Source organism: Neocloeon triangulifer, unplaced genomic scaffold, assembly GCF_031216515.1.
Source record: "Neocloeon triangulifer isolate White Clay Creek 2 clone unplaced genomic scaffold, ASM3121651v1 ptg000013l, whole genome shotgun sequence".
Lineage (NCBI taxonomy): Eukaryota > Metazoa > Arthropoda > Insecta > Ephemeroptera > Baetidae > Neocloeon > Neocloeon triangulifer.
In genome coordinates this window covers 6,949,983-6,967,983 of record NW_026775555.1, presented here as the reverse complement: position 1 = coordinate 6,967,983, position 18,001 = coordinate 6,949,983, and the positions used below count along the sequence as shown (strand labels likewise).

Sequence of the window (18,001 nt, the reverse complement as noted above, 5' to 3'; positions counted from 1 at the left end):
ATTATTCAAATAATTAAATAAATTAAAATATTACTGTAATAATTTAATTTTTTTAGTAAAAAATTAAAAGAAAAAAATTTTAATTACTAATTAAATCAACACCATCATTTTTTTATTGTTATTTTTTAGAGCAGTTATGTTTTCTTTAATTTTTTTTAAGTTGCGTTGTTAAATGTATCTAGTTTCTGTTTTACTTTGCCGAAAGAAAATTAACGTGGATTCAGAAAGTGGGGTGAGAAAACCAATGCTCGGAAAACAAGCTAAAATGATTTAAAGTTGTTATCATAAACAGGCTATTGTACGACGAAATGATCAGTTATATAATTGCAATTTTGATTTTTTTTTCGTGTTTCTTGGACTCAATAAAGTTTGCAGCATCTGTGAACCTTAAAATTCGGCTAGGCAATTATTTCCGAAAATTTAGATACCAAACTACAAATTTCCAATTTTTCCAACTTAAATTTTCAGAAAGCGTAATTTTTTCAAAGCAGATTAGGATTTCTGTATTCAAAAAATTATTTTGGCTATTTAAAACTCTAAAATTAAGACAAACAGCAACAAACTGAGAGGCCGCATTTGGAAATAAATACTAGCTGATTTCAATACAAGCGAAATCATGATCCCAGTCTTGTTCAGTGTGTTGCCGTGCACATTGATTTTAGAGTTTTCAGTGGAAAAAATAATATTTTGGAAAAAGAAATTCTAATCCGTTTTGACAAATTTAAGAATTTTTGTACTAAAAGTTGCAATCTAGACATTTTTACTTGTTGTCCCCTTGAATTGGTTTTATTTTCAGGTTCTGAATCCACGTTAAATTTCTTTTGGGTCGTCATCATTATTGTTTTAAGAAGAATTTTATAATTTTCCTGCCCCTTCTAAGCGTATTGATCAGTTTGTCCTTTATTTATTTCCTTGAATTCAGCCTGGCAATTTATTTTTTAATGCAAATTGAGCCTGAACTAGATAAAGTCCGTCGGTCCATTAGCGTCTGGCGCACAATCAGTTGTCTCGCTAAAAGGACGAAGAGCACAAATCGAGCGTCAAATGCAAAGTGCATGTCCTTGTGCGAGGCCAGCCCAGTTGGCACACATTGTATACGCAAATCGCTGGGGACGCCCGCAAACGGTAAAGAGCATTAATTAATGGTTTAAACAAAAGCTCGCCCGCCAAAACACACAGGACAGCAACAAAACTTGGCTATTATCATTCCATTAAATATTAATTAAGTGCGCCGTGTGTGTGAGTTGGTCTGCTTGTGGGATTGACGAGTGCACCGAACGACGAAACTTTTAACCGAGGAATGACGTCGACGCGCGCCAAATTTCAGCGATTCAAGTGGATTTGATTAAGCGTAATTGCGTCAGTAGTTGCAAATTGCCTTCGATCCGTGCATGAATTTGATGTGAGAGTCATGATGACGCCCTCGCATACTAATAATGGTGATTGTCGGATCTGAATTTTTAGATGTTGCTCTCACACCACGCGTCTGCAAAATAAAATTTCAAAAAAAGAGAAGAAGAAGTAAGTAAAAAAATGAAAAATGAGCCTATTTTCCTAACAAAAATATCTTAAATAATTGAATTCTATTTTTAAACTATTTTAAATTAAAATTTATAAACGTCTTCTTAAAATGAGAATCTGACCCTGACGTTAATTATCTGTAATTTTAAGTCATTAATTTGATACTTCCTGTAATGAAAGATTCAATGATGATCGATTTTTAAAAATATTTCTTACCATTATATTTATTATATAAAATTAAATTTGTGCGCTTAAGAAATAATTTCCTCTTCTACTGATTTTTACTGAAAAAAAATAATAAATTAATTATTTTCTTCTAAAATGATGTTATTTAAAATTCCATCAAAAACTGTTGATCACTAATTTATCAATGGAATAAATTAATTAATAAAAAAAAATTCCAAGCACATAAGTTCATTTTCAGTCCCGAGACGAAGTAGATTTTCATGACCCGGCGAATTGGAGCGCGAGGCGATTTTGGTCCGACGGCAATTACCATGCATGAAGACTACGGTGGCATCACGGAATAATGAATCTTTTTTATCTGCACATCAGTGGTGTAAAGCATTTTAAAGGACTAGTTGTTGCGGCGCTCAAAAGAGATGGCGGCGCCTGATAGAGTAGCGCGGCGATACGGGGGATGCTCAATTCCATCTCTGTGTGGCGGCGTCGGTGCCACACTGCGGCGGTAACGTGGTTGCAAACAATAGATCTCGCGGAAAAATCGCGTCGTCACAAGTTTATTGTTTGTTATTGCCTGCTGCTGATAACAACCGACTCGCATGCACCGTTTTTGTTCCGCAATCAGCGTCGAGAGTCAAGTACAGTCGAGCTCATTATAGAGCGAATACGTCGCCGCGTGCATGCCCATAACACAATTGTTCAGCCAACATACCTACATATTATATTATCCTCATGATCCGATCGATAGATCCACCCTTCGCCGCAAAAGAGCACACACGGCATAATGACTTGATTACATGCCTTTTCAAAGAGGCCAATTTCCTTTCTATTGAGTTACATTGTAATTATTGCATATCTTTAGCCAATCACAACAATTCACCTGGATTGATAAATTCCAAAGTAATTTAATTCTGTTTTTAATTACAATATTTACTTTTTTTATGCATTTTACTTCATAAATATTATACAAATGTAATTCGAACCAAATTATGTAATAAATACTAATTTTTTTCTGTATGAAATTTTTTTTATATTATTCTACTCGCATGAGTTTCAAGAGATAATTATGACAAATTACGGTATATTTTCATTGTAAAACATTATTTATTTTAAACTTAAATGTTTCACATCTGGGACTATTTTGATGTACAAAAATGTATTTTTATTCACTGGTTGTGATTAATGCAAAAATATAGCAAAATGTTATATAAATTTCCTTATTTCCACGTAAACTACATGAATTTATGATTATTTAATATTTTAAAAAATTCGATAACTAGAAATTTTGAATTAATTTTTAAATAGTACAAAATATCAATTTTTGTCAATAAATTTTTTTTTTTTCAAATATATCGATCTAATTAAAAATTTAATGTAAAAAGCTATCTCAATCAGATGGCTCAATAAATTGCTTCAATATAATTTAAGTATTGTAATTTATGCGGTTGTTTTACAAGTACATATAATTAAATATTATAATTTTTTTTGGAAAATCTTACTCGTTTTTGTGCCAACCGATAAAGTAAACTGTAAAAAAGATGCACAAATCTTCAAAAACAATTTTTTTTTCTTTGTATATTTTATAGTAAATGACAGCTTCTTGCTTGAAATCCAGTTTACATCAGTCAAGATTTTTTGAAGTGTAACAAGCTTCGGCAGTCGTCGTGTCTTTATAGTCTTTGCCCTTTTCGCTGTGAACCAACCATTTCTGATTTCAAACGGGGCCGAGTATGGCCTCGCCGTCGCCAAAGGCAAACGAAATAAAAGAAGCCCGTGAAGATCGCGCTCGGCAGGCGCAACACACCCAAGAAATAATATAATTACAATCAAAACTGGTTCTCCATCCAGCTCATTTGGCTGCGAAATCAATCGAATTGATTTCATAACAATAATTTTTTTGAGCCTCGCGGCATTTGAGGTGTTTCGCTGCGAACCCAATTGGATTTCACTGCCAGCAAGCAATATTTCACGCTCGATTTGACCACCCGAGCAATTAACATGTGCTAATTTATTCGACACGTCGCTATCCGTCATCAGCATGTATGTGCAGTCGTTGCCTGGCTGACACACTAACTCCATTTGCCCGCCCGTCACCCCCGACTGAATCATCCCTCGCTGACGAGCCAGAACAACTAACTGCCCACGCCTGTCCGCCCACCCCGGACTAAAAACAAAAGCGCTCATAAATGTCAGCAGTCGGTTAGTTCATTTTCTGCGTTTTGCTTTCGTGGAAAATCCGACGCTATAAATTTCGTCCGGAGAAAAATGAGTATTTTTTTTATACATTCGGGGAAATAAAATATATAATGAAATCCGTTTCGCTGGCGAAGCACAAATCTCCTGCACTTTTAAGTTGCGAAATGAATTTTGCCACGCCGCCCAAACGGTTTTAGCCACAAATAATTTATCTTGTGCGTCATTGCGCTTATTCAAGTGAGCCGGGCTTAAATTAGAGGCTTTGTCCAACGAGCACAGCGAACGAGTGCAACACAAACGCGCCTTTGTTCGTCCAACCGCAAAACAATGTTGATTAATTTTAAACAGTTGGACAGTTTAATTGCTCAGGTGAATTATGTGAATATCATAAAGTTGAATTGCCCTAAATATAAATATTAATGATTGATTTTGAAACGAAGAAAATGTGTTTATATAGTGAAAAATTATAATCCCGAGTAAAGATATTCAAGGTTTTGTGGAAATTCAAACATAAATATGGAAATTTCAAAAACTTATTTTATTATATAAAAAATATAACATTAAAATGGCTAAAATATTTAATGAATTTAAATTAGCATTTTTAATTTCCTATTTTATAAATTCACGTGCTCCATAAATAAATTTAAAAAGTTCTAAAATTAAAACTTGGGCAAATTTTTTTATGTTTGCCAGTTTTTACCAGAAAAATTTCAAGCTGAAATATAAAAAATTACAAATTTCAAAAATGGTTAAAAATAAAATAAAAAATTTCACCTTTTTCATTTAACAGATGCATATTTCAAAGTTTCGGAAAGTTTCAAAGTTTTTTACATAAAAATTGTTGCAAAAGGTGCAGATTAAATTAAAAATATTTACCCTTGAGTGTCATTGAGAGTTTCTTTTAACATGGATTAACCATTAGCATTTATACAAAATTAAAGAATCCAGTTATAAATTAATAACAAAAATTTCAAAATCTAAGATTTATCCATTTATCCGAATTTATCACCCTAGATCTATTCTAATTTTTTGTTAATTCTGTTTACAGATCGGAGTTTTCTGGTGGCGAACGCTCAGCAGGAACAATGCCACATAATCTACTGCAGCGACGGCTTCAGCCGCCTCTCGGGCTTCAGCAGGGCGGAGGTGATGCAGCGGGCGGCGGTGTGCGACTTCCTGCACGGCACGCTGACCTCCCAGCACGCGGTCACGCATGTCAGGGAGGCGCTCGCCGCCGGCGTCGAAAAGCACTTTGAGATTCTCTACTACAAGAAAGACGGTAAGAACAGAGGAAAAATTAAAATATCCTAACCGTATAAAATATTTATTTCAATTTAAATTATGAAACTGAAGAAAAACCGGAATATAATCAGATCATCAGATTATTTAAAATGAATTGAATTGAAATATATTTAAATACATAAAATACAATGGAAGTGAAGAAAGCGGGCTTTGTCCTCGTTGAAACTGTTGTTTTTTGTTTCAATTAACAAACAAAACGGCTTTCACGAGCCAGAACGAATTAAAAAAAAAGTATTTTAACAGAATATTTTGCATTTGAATATTTTTTGAATTTTTTTTATTTAATTAATTTAAGGTGTTTTTTTTTTTTTTTTCAATTTTCATAGTTTTTTATTTTTTTATTTTTCGTTGCTTATGAAATAGAGTCGCAGACTGTGTCCGAAACTGGTATAGAGCCATCTTGGTTTTTAAATCATTTTTCAATGAGGACAGAGCCCCATTTTCTTCATCTCCTTAAGTTCATAATTCATTAAACAAAAATTAAATATGAATAATATGATTATTTCAAATAAAAAAATTTATAAGTGTGTAGTAATTAAGTCAAGTTTGATATTAAAAGAGAAATGAAAAAAAAATTGACAAAGAGCAACCAACTTAAATTGAAAATTTTCCACTTGCGGATAAAAAGTTCACCGACCGTTAACACAATATAGCGTAAGAGAAAAATGATGTTTCAATATGCTCGAGGAGCTGCAAATAGAGAAGTGATTGAGTAAAAAGCCACACGTCGAATCGTCTCGGCGTGCCGTGGGACATTGTGGGTTGGCGGCGGTCAATGTGTCAAGATGCAAAGCAAATCCCCGGAGATCCAGAAGGGACACACGACCTCAATCTTTCCAACTGATATCTCGTTATATTGGTGTCGTGGTGTACATTAAAAAGATCTCGACTGTGCCGCGTCACAAAAAGCGAGGGGATCTGCGCCGGCGGACGACAAGATTGCGTTGCGCCTTTTTTGTTATCGCCAAAAGAGAAACTATTGCACAAAAACGCATCTCAAAGCGGTGTTCAGAAAAAAAAACACTTGTCGATCAGACAATGCGCGCGTTCACAATTCATTGGGCTGGCACGCGGCGACGGAAACTCTACAACATCAAGAACACTTGGTTGCGTAATTATTGGCTTCCAGGCCGGTAAAATCGATATGCGCTTTTAAATGACGCATGTAAAGTTCCGAAAATGTTTGGTTTATGAAATCATTAGATTATATTTTGCAATTTATTGCTATAAAAATATCTGAAAAAGTTACATAAACTCCTTTTAAATATTGATGAGGTTTTTTTATCTTATTATTTATTTTTAATATTTTTTACACAAAGAGCAAAATAAAAAGGATGTTATTAAGGAAACAAATTTTCATTGCTTGATAAAAATGTGAGGATAAGATGTAAAAAAATTGTTTTTCCTTGTTGTAAACATTGTTTCTTTATTAAAAAAATAAAAACAGGAATTGGTCACGATCTGCAACCCTATTTCATGAGCAAGAAAAATTGCTAATAACTTAAAAAAAAAAATTAATTAACCATTATAAAATAAATCAGATTTTTCAAAAACATTTTTTTAATCGTCTTTTTTTCTTTCAATGTTGCTTTTTTCTTGCTCAAGAAATAGGGTTGCAGACCGTGACCGATTTTTTTTTTAATTTTTTTTCCAATAAAAACAATTTTTACATACAAGGAAAAGACCGTCAACTTCCTCAACAAACAGCCAAGAATAAAATAAATCATATGAATGCAAATTTCCAACGCATTCATGGATAAAAGCGTTTAAAAAAAAATAAATCTTTGCAGCATCAACCAATCTCATTTGCGTTAAAGTTATGAAAATTATCTAGTAAAGTGGAAAAAAATTCAAAGAAATTTTCTATATATTTTTAATATTCGTAGAAATTTAATAAATCAATATGGCATAAAAATTTATAAACTTGCACTCGGGTTTTGACATAAAATTTAACGCAAATAAAAATTATAACAGTTAAATTATATTAAAAAAGTTTTAAATTAACTATTTTGTTTTCACTTTAATTAATGTACTGCTAATTATTCCTGTTGACGCACCTTGCCAACTCAACAGTTAATTATTCTTTTGCATTAAAATCAGCCTTTCGTTTACATATCAACAATATTTTACATGCGTCAATAATTTAATGAATTCAGCATACATTTGTTTATTTCTCCTGCAATCAAATTGAATAGTACCATTTGCATTAATGACCGTTGCTGATTGCCTGGTGGCCGAGTGAATTCACTGAATATTGTTTTAGATAGAGGTGCGCGTCATTTTTGCACTTGACGCGGGAAACACGCAGGTGCACAATTAATACAACTGGGGCCATTGGCGACGCGTGTCCGCGTCACGCCCAAAAGAAAAACTGATCAAAGCGAATGGCAGGGTAATTAGCACAGCTCAGTTTGTGACGCACATGCGGCCAGGGGATTTCGTCCAAATGTGGAAATTTTGATGAAATGAATTTCCAAATTAAAATCGATTCATGTAAAAACAAAATTTTATTTTTTGGTCCAACGAGTCGTTTTTCCTCCTCTTTTTTTTATCCTGCAGCTTAATTATGTTGGCCCGGGTAAATTTATATTATATTTCCTGGAAATAAAGCAGCTCTTAATTTTTTTCGGCCCCTCGACAACCGTCGGGCACATAAACAAAGAAAGAGCGCCCGCTAGGTTTTTTTTTTATTGCCGAGGCTCAAGTAGCGCGCGGCAGTTTTATTAGAGTCGCGCGCTCACTGCAAAAAGTGACCTACTTGCCGCGCACATAATACAATTTTTAAAGCCTCGGCTAATTAAAGGTATAACTCCATTATATTACGCCGCGGCACGACTTTTGAAGCGCAGAGATAGTGTTGTAAAGCTTTCTTTCGCTCGCGGGGTGCGTCTAATGATAACAAGCACCGGCTCGGGTGAAACGCCCCGTGTACTTGTCCACAAGGGAAATGTTTTCGCCCTTGTGATGAGGAAAGTTACATCATTATTATGAAAGTACAAAGAAATGAAAATGTTCAAACGTTGTGCAAAAAAATTTGAATGCAAATGCTCGGAACTAATTAAAATGTTGAGATTTGCAATACGAAACTTTTTCCTCATTAAGGAAGTCCACGTTTTTCAGAAAAATATGATATTTGGAAAGGATAGTTCAACGATAACAAAATATTTACATTCTCCAATTTGAATGAAAAAAAAATTTGATTAGAAAAGAAAGTTTATTGTTAAATTTTTTAAATAGAGCGGTTTTTGTACAACTTTGAAGCAACAAAATTTGTAATTTCTATATCTGAATATTGAGGTACATTCTGTGCTACTTAATTAAAAAATTCTCAAACTCAAAAGCAAATCCTCCCTGAAGGAATGACATGAATTCTAGGATCTGATGTTTGCATTTCCTTCTTTTCTGAACATCTCTTAAATGCATTAATGTGTCACATTCTCCTTAAAATCTGTTTCTAGACTCATTGTTTTCCAAGTAATAGATTATTATTATTCGTTAAATAATGATAATTTTCTCGAAAGCTTTGTAGCTTAAAGTAGATAATTAAAAATAAATCGGTGGACCATGTAGACAATCAATATAATTTAAAACTAATTCAATAAAATTTGTTCAGTGAATGAACAAAATATATATAAAAAACTATCGAAGGCAATTTCAAACTTTCCAAAAATATCAGGAAAAAAATTAAACAGTACAAGATGTTTGGTAAAATAAAGACGGTTAAAAATTTGAATGAGTTATTTAATTATGATTATATTTCTAAATATTAGATAAAGTATAAAAATAAATTTATAATTTCAATAATATAATTTTAAAATTTAATTATTGTTGTTTATTTGTCCACATTGTTACTAATACATTGTTTACATTCAATTTTTGAAAACAATTGTGTAAGAAAAAGAGATTGTTGGACAAAAAAGCATAAAACCACTAGCAAAAATCTCGCCAAAAATTCCGAGATCAAAAAGACCCCATCCGCCGCAATGAGCCTCGGTTGACTGAGTTTTTGTTCTTATCACTTATCACAAATTCTGCCACAGATAGGCCTTGCAGAGAGTGGGAAACTGTTCCACTGGGCAGGTTTTCAGAACGTCAGGAAGGTCATTCTATGGCCCGACGCCCCTAAAGAAGAAAGCGTCCCTGGCAAACTCACTCTGCAATTTTTTTATAACCATTTGAAATAGAATTTCAACGGAATTGACTACAAGATATTAAAACTTTTAAATTTGGAATTCTAGTTTAAAGTGACTTTGATTTAAATAGTGGCATATTTTTTTTAAATTAAAATAAAATAATTTCTTTATTTCCTGAAAAATTATTCAATAATGTATGAGCGAGCTGACCTTTTCCTGCAGCAACTGCTGAAGAAGCAAGCAATTATTTTGAACGCGCCAAAATTGAATCTGTTAAACAGTTTACAGTTGGATGAATCGGAACAAAGGTTCATTGAGAGAGTCGGTTGCGTGAGCCCAGGCTCAAACGTCACTGCGGCTCAACATAGACATTTTTGGTGGCGCCGAAGGAGCAAATGCAAAGCAGCAGGCCATGTGTTCAGTTTCGCGGGCGGGCTAATGCGCGGCCGGTTTCTTGCTCTGCACTCGTTAATAGGAGCAATAAATAAAGATTAGGACTGACAGTCAATTATCAACTCGGCCGGCACGGAGAACAAGGGGATGTGTGGAATACGGAGAAATAGACACGGCACCGAGCCAAATTGCCGGGCCTCTTTGGGAGACGCGACAAGCACACGTTAATTACGTACCTCTTGGCGCCGTAATTGCCTCCTACTTATCTGCCTAATGATATTTAAAAAGCCTTCATCTCTCTTAATCACCTCTTCTGAAACGACGAACCATCTCCTTTAAGTGCAAGAGCTACAAAGACGGTCGCATACAAAGGTGTATACTTTTTCTCCTGCACCCTCCGTTCCGCTGAAACAATGCAAAGAAAGAAAAAGCGGCTCAAAATGCCGCCGCCGCCGCCGCCGCATGGATAAACCGTCGCGTGTGCGGTGTTTTGATAAAAAAAAGTATGCATTTGATGGCGGTCGCCGTGCCTGCGCTCATAACAAATGAAGTTTCGTTGTTTTTCATAATTCATTCGCGGCTAGATAGAGGCAAACGAACAAAGGCGCCGGAAATCGATTAATAAAAGCCTTTTTCCACGCAGCGGTGCGCGTCGCAAAGGGCGCACTAATTTTTGTCCGAAAGGGAAAAATGAAAAATGAAAACTAGAAGTACCTTTTTTTAATAAAATCCAAAACTCGGTAAAAAAAAAACACAGAGAACATCCTAACTTTCACTTCCCCTGAAAAAACAAAAACAAAAAGAATAGAAAACAAATTTATTCTCACAAAAAAGAAACAATCAATTACAATAAGGTGGTTAAAAATCTTCACAAGAACTTGAGCTAAGTTTTTTACCTTTTTTTTAGTTTATCTCGCATATTTTTCTTGTCCGATACTTCCTGAGTTTCAATAGAGATTATTTCAGCAGTTTTGAACAAATTTCTGTGACCCCGAAAAAGTCAAACAAAATCACTTAAGCTGCTGGGCGTTGCACCAGAAAGAACGTTATTATTGTTCTGACAGCCGGATGAGGCCGGTGATCATAATGATATTCTGACAGATTGCGAGTAAACCATTCTCTCTGCACACCGAACACTCTCTCCGCGGCGTCTCTTCATTTATCCGCCGTTTTCCTATTGATTTTCATTTAAATAATGCTCCTCCGTGTGTTCCTCCACACTGCGGACCGAGAACATTAGCGGCAGCCATTGAAGTCATATTAAGAAATTCTCGCTGACAGCCCGCAACGAACTGATTTCGCTCGTTCGCTCCGTTTTTCATCCAGACGTGGCGCGTGCTGCGCCGCCGACCATTACTTTTCTTCCAATAGGCAACCGGCGTGACCTAATTGCTGAGCGGAAAGTCTAACTTTGAATTTCCCCAATGCTATTAAGTGAAGTAACCATGAAATTGGAGAGTGCAGCGCTCGCTCGTTAAAGTTCTGCTGAGCTTCAGAAAAGTATAAAAATTTTATGGTTTTCAACTGGCTTATATTCAAACTCCATTTGTGTTTTGTTTTAGGCTCGAAAAGTTATTTTTCCAACCGAAATAATTAATAGTAAATTGAAAAAGTTATAATAACAAATTTTATGACTTAAAAATGACTATTTGTACTCACAAAATATTAACATTACCGCGTAAAAGTTACTGATTATTCTTGAAAATAACCACTTCTCAAAAAAATTTAATATCAATGCCTTTTTTTAAATAATCTATGAATTAATTATTTTGCTAACTAAAGAGAAATAAAGAAATTTTTTTAAAAATCTAACATTCAAATTCTTAATTATAATATAATATATTTTCTTTTAAAATATTTTTACAGTTACTCCCATTTTATTGAAAAAATTAATTGTTTAAATTGAAATATTTTTATACATAATTAATTTCAAATTAAAACTCGAATTGATAAAAATAAAGCATATATATTAATGTTATGATCAATCTTTAATTAATTGGAATTAAGCTTCACAAGGAGTATTTGCCTGTCGGAAAATTTTGAATTGCATTATCTCTTTTTCATTACTTAATTGAACATATTATTACAAATGGAATTTCATGTTTGCTTTAATTAAAGCCGCATGTCAATTCAGGGCCGGAATTATCCGCAGCAAAAGAGCGCATTTACATCAGTGTTGGTTCTGCAGTATAATAAAAGTAATTAAATTACAAAACACTTTCGCGACAGCAGCATGCAGTAAACGTTAGAAACGTCCGTCTATTTTATGTGTGTGCTCTCGTAAGAGAGTCTGCACTGCACACAAGAACTCCCGCGTCAGCCGTCAAAAGCCGAAAGCTCTGTGCTTCTGATTAATGGCGCAATAATTTTGAGACTCGGTGAATTGAGTTTTTTGGCTTTGTACGTGCGCATGCATGTGCTCCTGATACTCTCTCGTCGCTCACACCGAATTCCGAGGCAAATTCTTCACCGAGGAGAATTTACTGAAGCTGGCGGTGACCCACTTTCGTGTTATTATTGCATAGCTAAGCTGTGCACCACCTTTTTGCAAGAGAAATACGTATTTTCCTTGGTAATTTGCAGACGTTATCCTACTATCAAGATGCACCGTTTATTTAGCTCTCCGCAGCAGCCATCAGAGCAATTAAATCGAAAAGAAACAAGAATGATGGTTTTTTACTGTAAGGAAAATTAGGTTGTGCTTTTCAAAAATATATTAAATTGCTTACCATTATTTTCTAGCGGTTTTATACGGTTCCTTTATCATTAAAAACTTGTTAAAAACTCTTGATTTAGTTTTATAATTATAGCAATAATTACAGAACTTATCAAATTGTTTTTTTTTTTTAAATTTTCAAAACATTTGGCCTACACTTGACTTAATCTTTGATTTTCTAAGAAATATTTTTTAATTTAATTGTTTTTTTAGATTTAATATACGGAAATTAGTTTTTTTTATCCAGATCAAAATAATTCATACAATAAACATTTATTTTAATTATTATTAGTTAAACAAATAAAAGGAATTAATTTTTCAACAGCACAACTTGTTATTTAATTAATGCCAAAAACGTTTTTTATTTGTTCATTTGTAAAAAAACATCCATAAGTGCCTCAAATATTTATTCATTAAAACCAGACTAAAAAATCCTCAGCTCTGTGACTTCTTTTGTGTAACTTTTGAAATCCGTCCGTTCATATTGTTGCAAAATATAATTAAATTAATCCTGCACAGAGAGAACAACAAAGGGACACGTTTTTAATCTTTTCAATACAAAGCTGCATTGAATTCGCTCTCGTCGACGTTCGACGGCATTATTTGTGACAAAAGGCTGCTGTGACGGATAATAATAAATTGGAAGCGTGGACAAAATTGTGAGTTGACGTCCATATTTGTTTTGCGCTGGAAAAGTTGGCTGGTCCAGAAGGGGCGCAAATGAGCGTCGCGCGCTATCGGCGGATGATGAATGTGACGTCACGACTTTCCAAACACAATGAGGCCAGCAATGCAAATGAAGCGGGAAAATAAAAGATAGCGCGGCATCGCTTATCACGGGGCTAAATGTTAGCCGGGCTGTCTGTTGACTTGGCACCGCCAGACCGGGGCATGCGGCAAACTATAAAACCCCTTCACTCCCCCCGCCAAAACACCTAATGAACACGCTGCCAACATATGATGATGATGAAAGATTTCCGCCTTCCGTCATACAACATATTATATCGAACTGAGCTGCGGTTTATAAATATTTCGCTGTTCTGCATTGAAAGTTGGCTTAAATTTGAATAATTCAACGCTGTAATATCAGTTAACATGATGAGTGTTTAATCATATAAAAATATTGGAAGAAATAATCAAAAAAGTAAAAGTATGGGAAAGTAATTTGAGGAAAGAAATTAGTTAGTTTTTAGTTGGATTTTTTAGTAAGTAAGAAACAATTAAATTTTAATTTATAGAAAAAAAGGTGAATATTTTTATTTTTGGAGTTATAAGTAATATTTTTTTAGTAATTTTTGACAAAAAAAAATATATTTACAATAATACTGTAATCTAAATTTAATAGTTTAGTTTAAAAATATTTAATTAATTCCCCTATGCAGATTGTGTAATTCATTGACATTGGTTCTTACGAATGATTGTTTCTAATTTCATTCCTAAGATATTTTGATATTATTTGCAAAATTAAAAATGTTGGCGTTGGAAAAATAAAAATTGGTTCAGTTGATCAAAGATTTGTAAAGTAGACAACCGAAGCCGATTCTTGGAGATTTTGCTATATTTTGGTCACCTGACTACAGCCCCACGGTGGACTAATTTTGATTCTTCCAACGCCAGAATTTGTTTATTTAGCATTTTCTAACACTTATCTTAGGATTGAACCGATACAATCATTCAAAGATAGGGCTGCCATAAAAACTAATGTTATTAAATTACAAAACTGTTTGTTGGAATAATATTTGTGACAAAAATTGAGGATATATTATTAACTGATTCAATTTTTGGCGTGAGTGAGTGCAGGTGCAAAATATGCGGTGGTGATTTGCGGCTGATTGAATTATTAGTCTTTTGTGAGGAGCGCGGGGCGTGATCAATAGCGCCTGTTGCGCCGCCAAGAAGTGAGTGTAGGTGGGTGAGGGCGTCGAGAAGAAGTACATTGGATTGCACGCCGGCAACTCCCTGCTGCGGTTCGCAGTTATAACGAGTCGGGCCCCAAACCCTGTGATAAATTCGAATCTTCGCCGCCCGCCACGTGCTCTTTTTGCACCTGTTTGTTTCCGTCCGGGTTTATTTCCGAAGCGAATGAATTGCGTCCTCATGCCGAAAGACAAGGGGTCGCTTTTTATCAAAGGGGTGCGGATAGGCTGAGGGTCGAGGCTTTCGGAAAGCAGCTCTGGATTATCGGGATAAGTTGGCGCCACATCCTGCTCTCCATCAAATCGTTATCCCGCGCCTAACTTTCAGTCTGTTCCGATTGAAAATAAGGCAGTCAAGATATCTTTAATATTTTTCAAAGCGAGACTCAAATATATATTATTAAAAAAAATTCTACCCCAAATTCGTTTCTGATATCTTGATAAAATTTATTTATTGCTATTGCGCTTGAATTAAGTAAGTCTGCAATGTCTGCATTCTGCATCTTCCTTTTGTTTTTTGACTTTTTATGGAATTCAAAATCAATTAATTAAAACAAAAAATTAGAATAAGTGAAAATAACAGTAAAAAAAACTGTGCCGTCGATCATTTATCAAGAAGTTAAATTATCTGATGAATTTTTGTAATTAAATAGCGAAACTGTTCACAGTATCAGGTTTAAAAAAATTTCTAGGTTAACATTAAAGGTTTCTATGCAATTTTAGTTTTGGCATTTCAAGTTGGCTTAAATAAAGACATTAAATAACTACATATTTTGAAATGTCAATTTCCTAGGATTAAAATTTAAAAAATGTTCACTATTGCTTAATTTATTTTTGTTGTCAGCAATAATAAAACAATTCCAATTTCCTTAAATATCGTTCGATGAATCATATAATGATTGAAAAAATATAAAATGAATAAAATCCCATGCTTTCACTTTGTATGTAAAGTAAAATTAGTAAAATCATTAAGCACTTTACAGCAATAATTATAAATGATATGAAAATAAATTCGACTTTTCCTTGATGGATCAACCCTCGATCGTGAACTTCTACTATTAATTAAAATTAAAATTTCCATTAATATTATGTAACTTAAATTTTTAATAGTTTAATATTTGGTTATATTATAATAATAAAATTATTTTAATTGAACAAATTTAATGTTTATAAAACCATAATGACTCCACTTTCATTATCAAATAATTTCGGCTATTTTAATATACCTGCCATGGGGAAATATCTATTATTTAATCATTTTGCGTCCCAATAATCAATTTTATGAATTTTTTTGCAGGTACAAAGTTCCTGTGCAGTGAAGTCATCGCGCCCGTGAAGAGCGAGGTGGACGACATTTGCCTGTACATTCTCAACTTTGAGGATCTCACTGCAGTCACGCCGCCCATTGACGACAGAGCCGGCGGCAGCGCTTCTGCACAACCCCTGCCCATCGGTGGTACTGGGCCTCCTCACCAACCTGTGAATCGCCTCGGACGGCGTAAGCAATCAAATTATCCCTCCGCACAAAAAGATAAAGAAAAGAAAGTTTTGAACTAATTAAAAGTTGTTCCTCTCGCTCGCCCGCTTAGACAAATTTTTTCAACTCTTTTATCACAGGCAACTTTTTCTTCCTTGCCAAGTACACAGAGATAGGGTGCATTTTAATTCCGAGCAGACGAGGTTGGCTAAACTAATTAGGGATGATTGTTTCAGTGGGCCGTGCGAGGCAGTCATTCAGACAGTCATTTAAGATGGGACCATTAAGAAGAGGGCGTGCCTTTTTGGAGAACGCGATAGCACCACCGCAGGCCACGCCGATTCGCGAGGAAATCTCTTTGGACGAGAGGTGAGAAATTATTTTCTTTTTTTTCCCCTCAAAATCGTTTGTTAAAAATTCATTATTGGTTGGTAAAATTTTGCTAACGGCTTAATTTTTTTGCTTTTTTTCCAGAAAAATACAAATAAATAATAATATTCTTGATAATTTACGTTCCAAAATTAAATAATAATTTATAGTGTTAAAATTCAATCTGAAAAATTAAAATAATGAGGGGACTGGTCTGTTAATATATAAATAAGAATTAAAATTAATAATTAAAAATTTATTTCTCTTATAATTGCAAAATGTTATTGATAATAATAAGCAAAATAGAGAAGATTATTACAAATTATTCATTTTTAATCTAAAAAACAAAATAAATAACAATTTTTAACATTTTGAATGAGAGCAAAAAAGTTAAAACTGTTTAAAATGGAACTAATTTACAATAAATTTTATAATTTGTCATTATATTATTGATAGTTTAAAATTTTACCCATCATATGATATGATTTTTTGGACAAATTGATTTCTGACATGAAATTTACTGAATACTGACTATAAATACAAATTTTCATCAATATAACTAAAATCACCGCCCCTCTCACTTGCAATAATTCTGGTTGTTGAATTTGCGTTTGTTAATAAAATTATTGGCTGAGGGTGCAGCTCATGAAAATTGCGATTAATCAATGAAAAACGCGCTGACGAACAAGTTGAGCGCGACTGGGGGCTTATGCTGCATCGGATTTAATTAATTGATTAATTGCTATCTGCGCGTCACAAGGCAAACGGGCCGCGCGAATAAATCAGAGCAAACGCGATTAACGGCGCGGCTAATTCATGCAAACGAAATTTGATTCGAGTTTTCCTCTCCTTGCCGTTGGCGGCGCCGCTTTTTCAGCGGCAGAAAATTGTGATTAATTACTGGGCGAAAATCGATCGCTGCCCAACAAAGGGACCGTCTGTGTAACGCGTGCAATGCTAATACCCATTGTGAAAAAAAAAACCGACGTCGAGGGCGGGTTTCAGCCCGTCTGATTGAATTACAATGCAAGAATATACACCTCTGCACCGACGCGATTAATGGACAGATTGAATGTCACTTTCATGTGGGCATATTTGAAATAGTTGTAAAAATTTATACACATCGTGAGGCCCGTGAGGAAAAAAGTTCCAATAAGTTTTTATAAATCACAATACGAATACAATTTCATATTAAAAATGCACTGAGCCTTTAATTACAAATTCAAAAGTATTTAATTTTATTTTTTTAGGGAGGAGGGTGGAAAATTCTACTAAACCCTGTGAGAAGTTTCATATCCATTTACAAATGTATATAATTAATTAATAATTACATATCCAAAAAGTATGTCCCAGAAACATCGTACATCGGAGAGAAACCCCATTTTCTTCACTTCTATGATCATCACCTCCGGTGTTAATTTTTTTATTTTTTATTTATTGTTATATCTGTAAGTTTTTAATGACTTTGAGCAAAATTCCCACGCTGAAAAATTTTCTGCCGCTTCTAATTAAATTTGAACTCCGGATTAAAGAATTATCCAGTAATTACGTCGCGCTCCATTGGTGGTGCAAAAGATGCACGTCGCGTCACGTCCGGCTGCAAAAGCAAAGCAAAGTGTGCACTCGTCTCGATATTGATCATGCACGCAAATGCGATAATAGTGGGAGGCGCACGCGAGCAGCAGTTTTAGTTTTAGTGACGCAATAAAATAAAGCATGCAGCAAATGAATGAAGAGCAAACCCGCCCGCCGGATTTCGCCTCAAAGTGGAGAAGCTGCTTTTGGCACGGGCCCA

General features: G+C 34.3%; 1 protein-coding gene across 14 annotated transcripts in view; it reads left to right on the top strand.

Annotated features, from left to right (window-relative positions):
- LOC132198550 (potassium voltage-gated channel subfamily H member 6) overlaps positions 1 to 18,001 on the top strand; it is a 164,977-nt gene that overhangs the window by 87,323 nt on the left and 59,653 nt on the right. For all 14 annotated transcript variants that reach the window (XM_059622614.1, XM_059622615.1, XM_059622613.1 and 11 more), the window contains 3 exons: positions 4,949 to 5,179; positions 15,658 to 15,858; positions 16,074 to 16,206. In XM_059622614.1, coding sequence (XP_059478597.1) covers positions 4,949 to 5,179; positions 15,658 to 15,858; positions 16,074 to 16,206 — 565 coding nt within the window. The remainder of the gene's footprint in view (positions 1 to 4,948; positions 5,180 to 15,657; positions 15,859 to 16,073; positions 16,207 to 18,001) is intronic.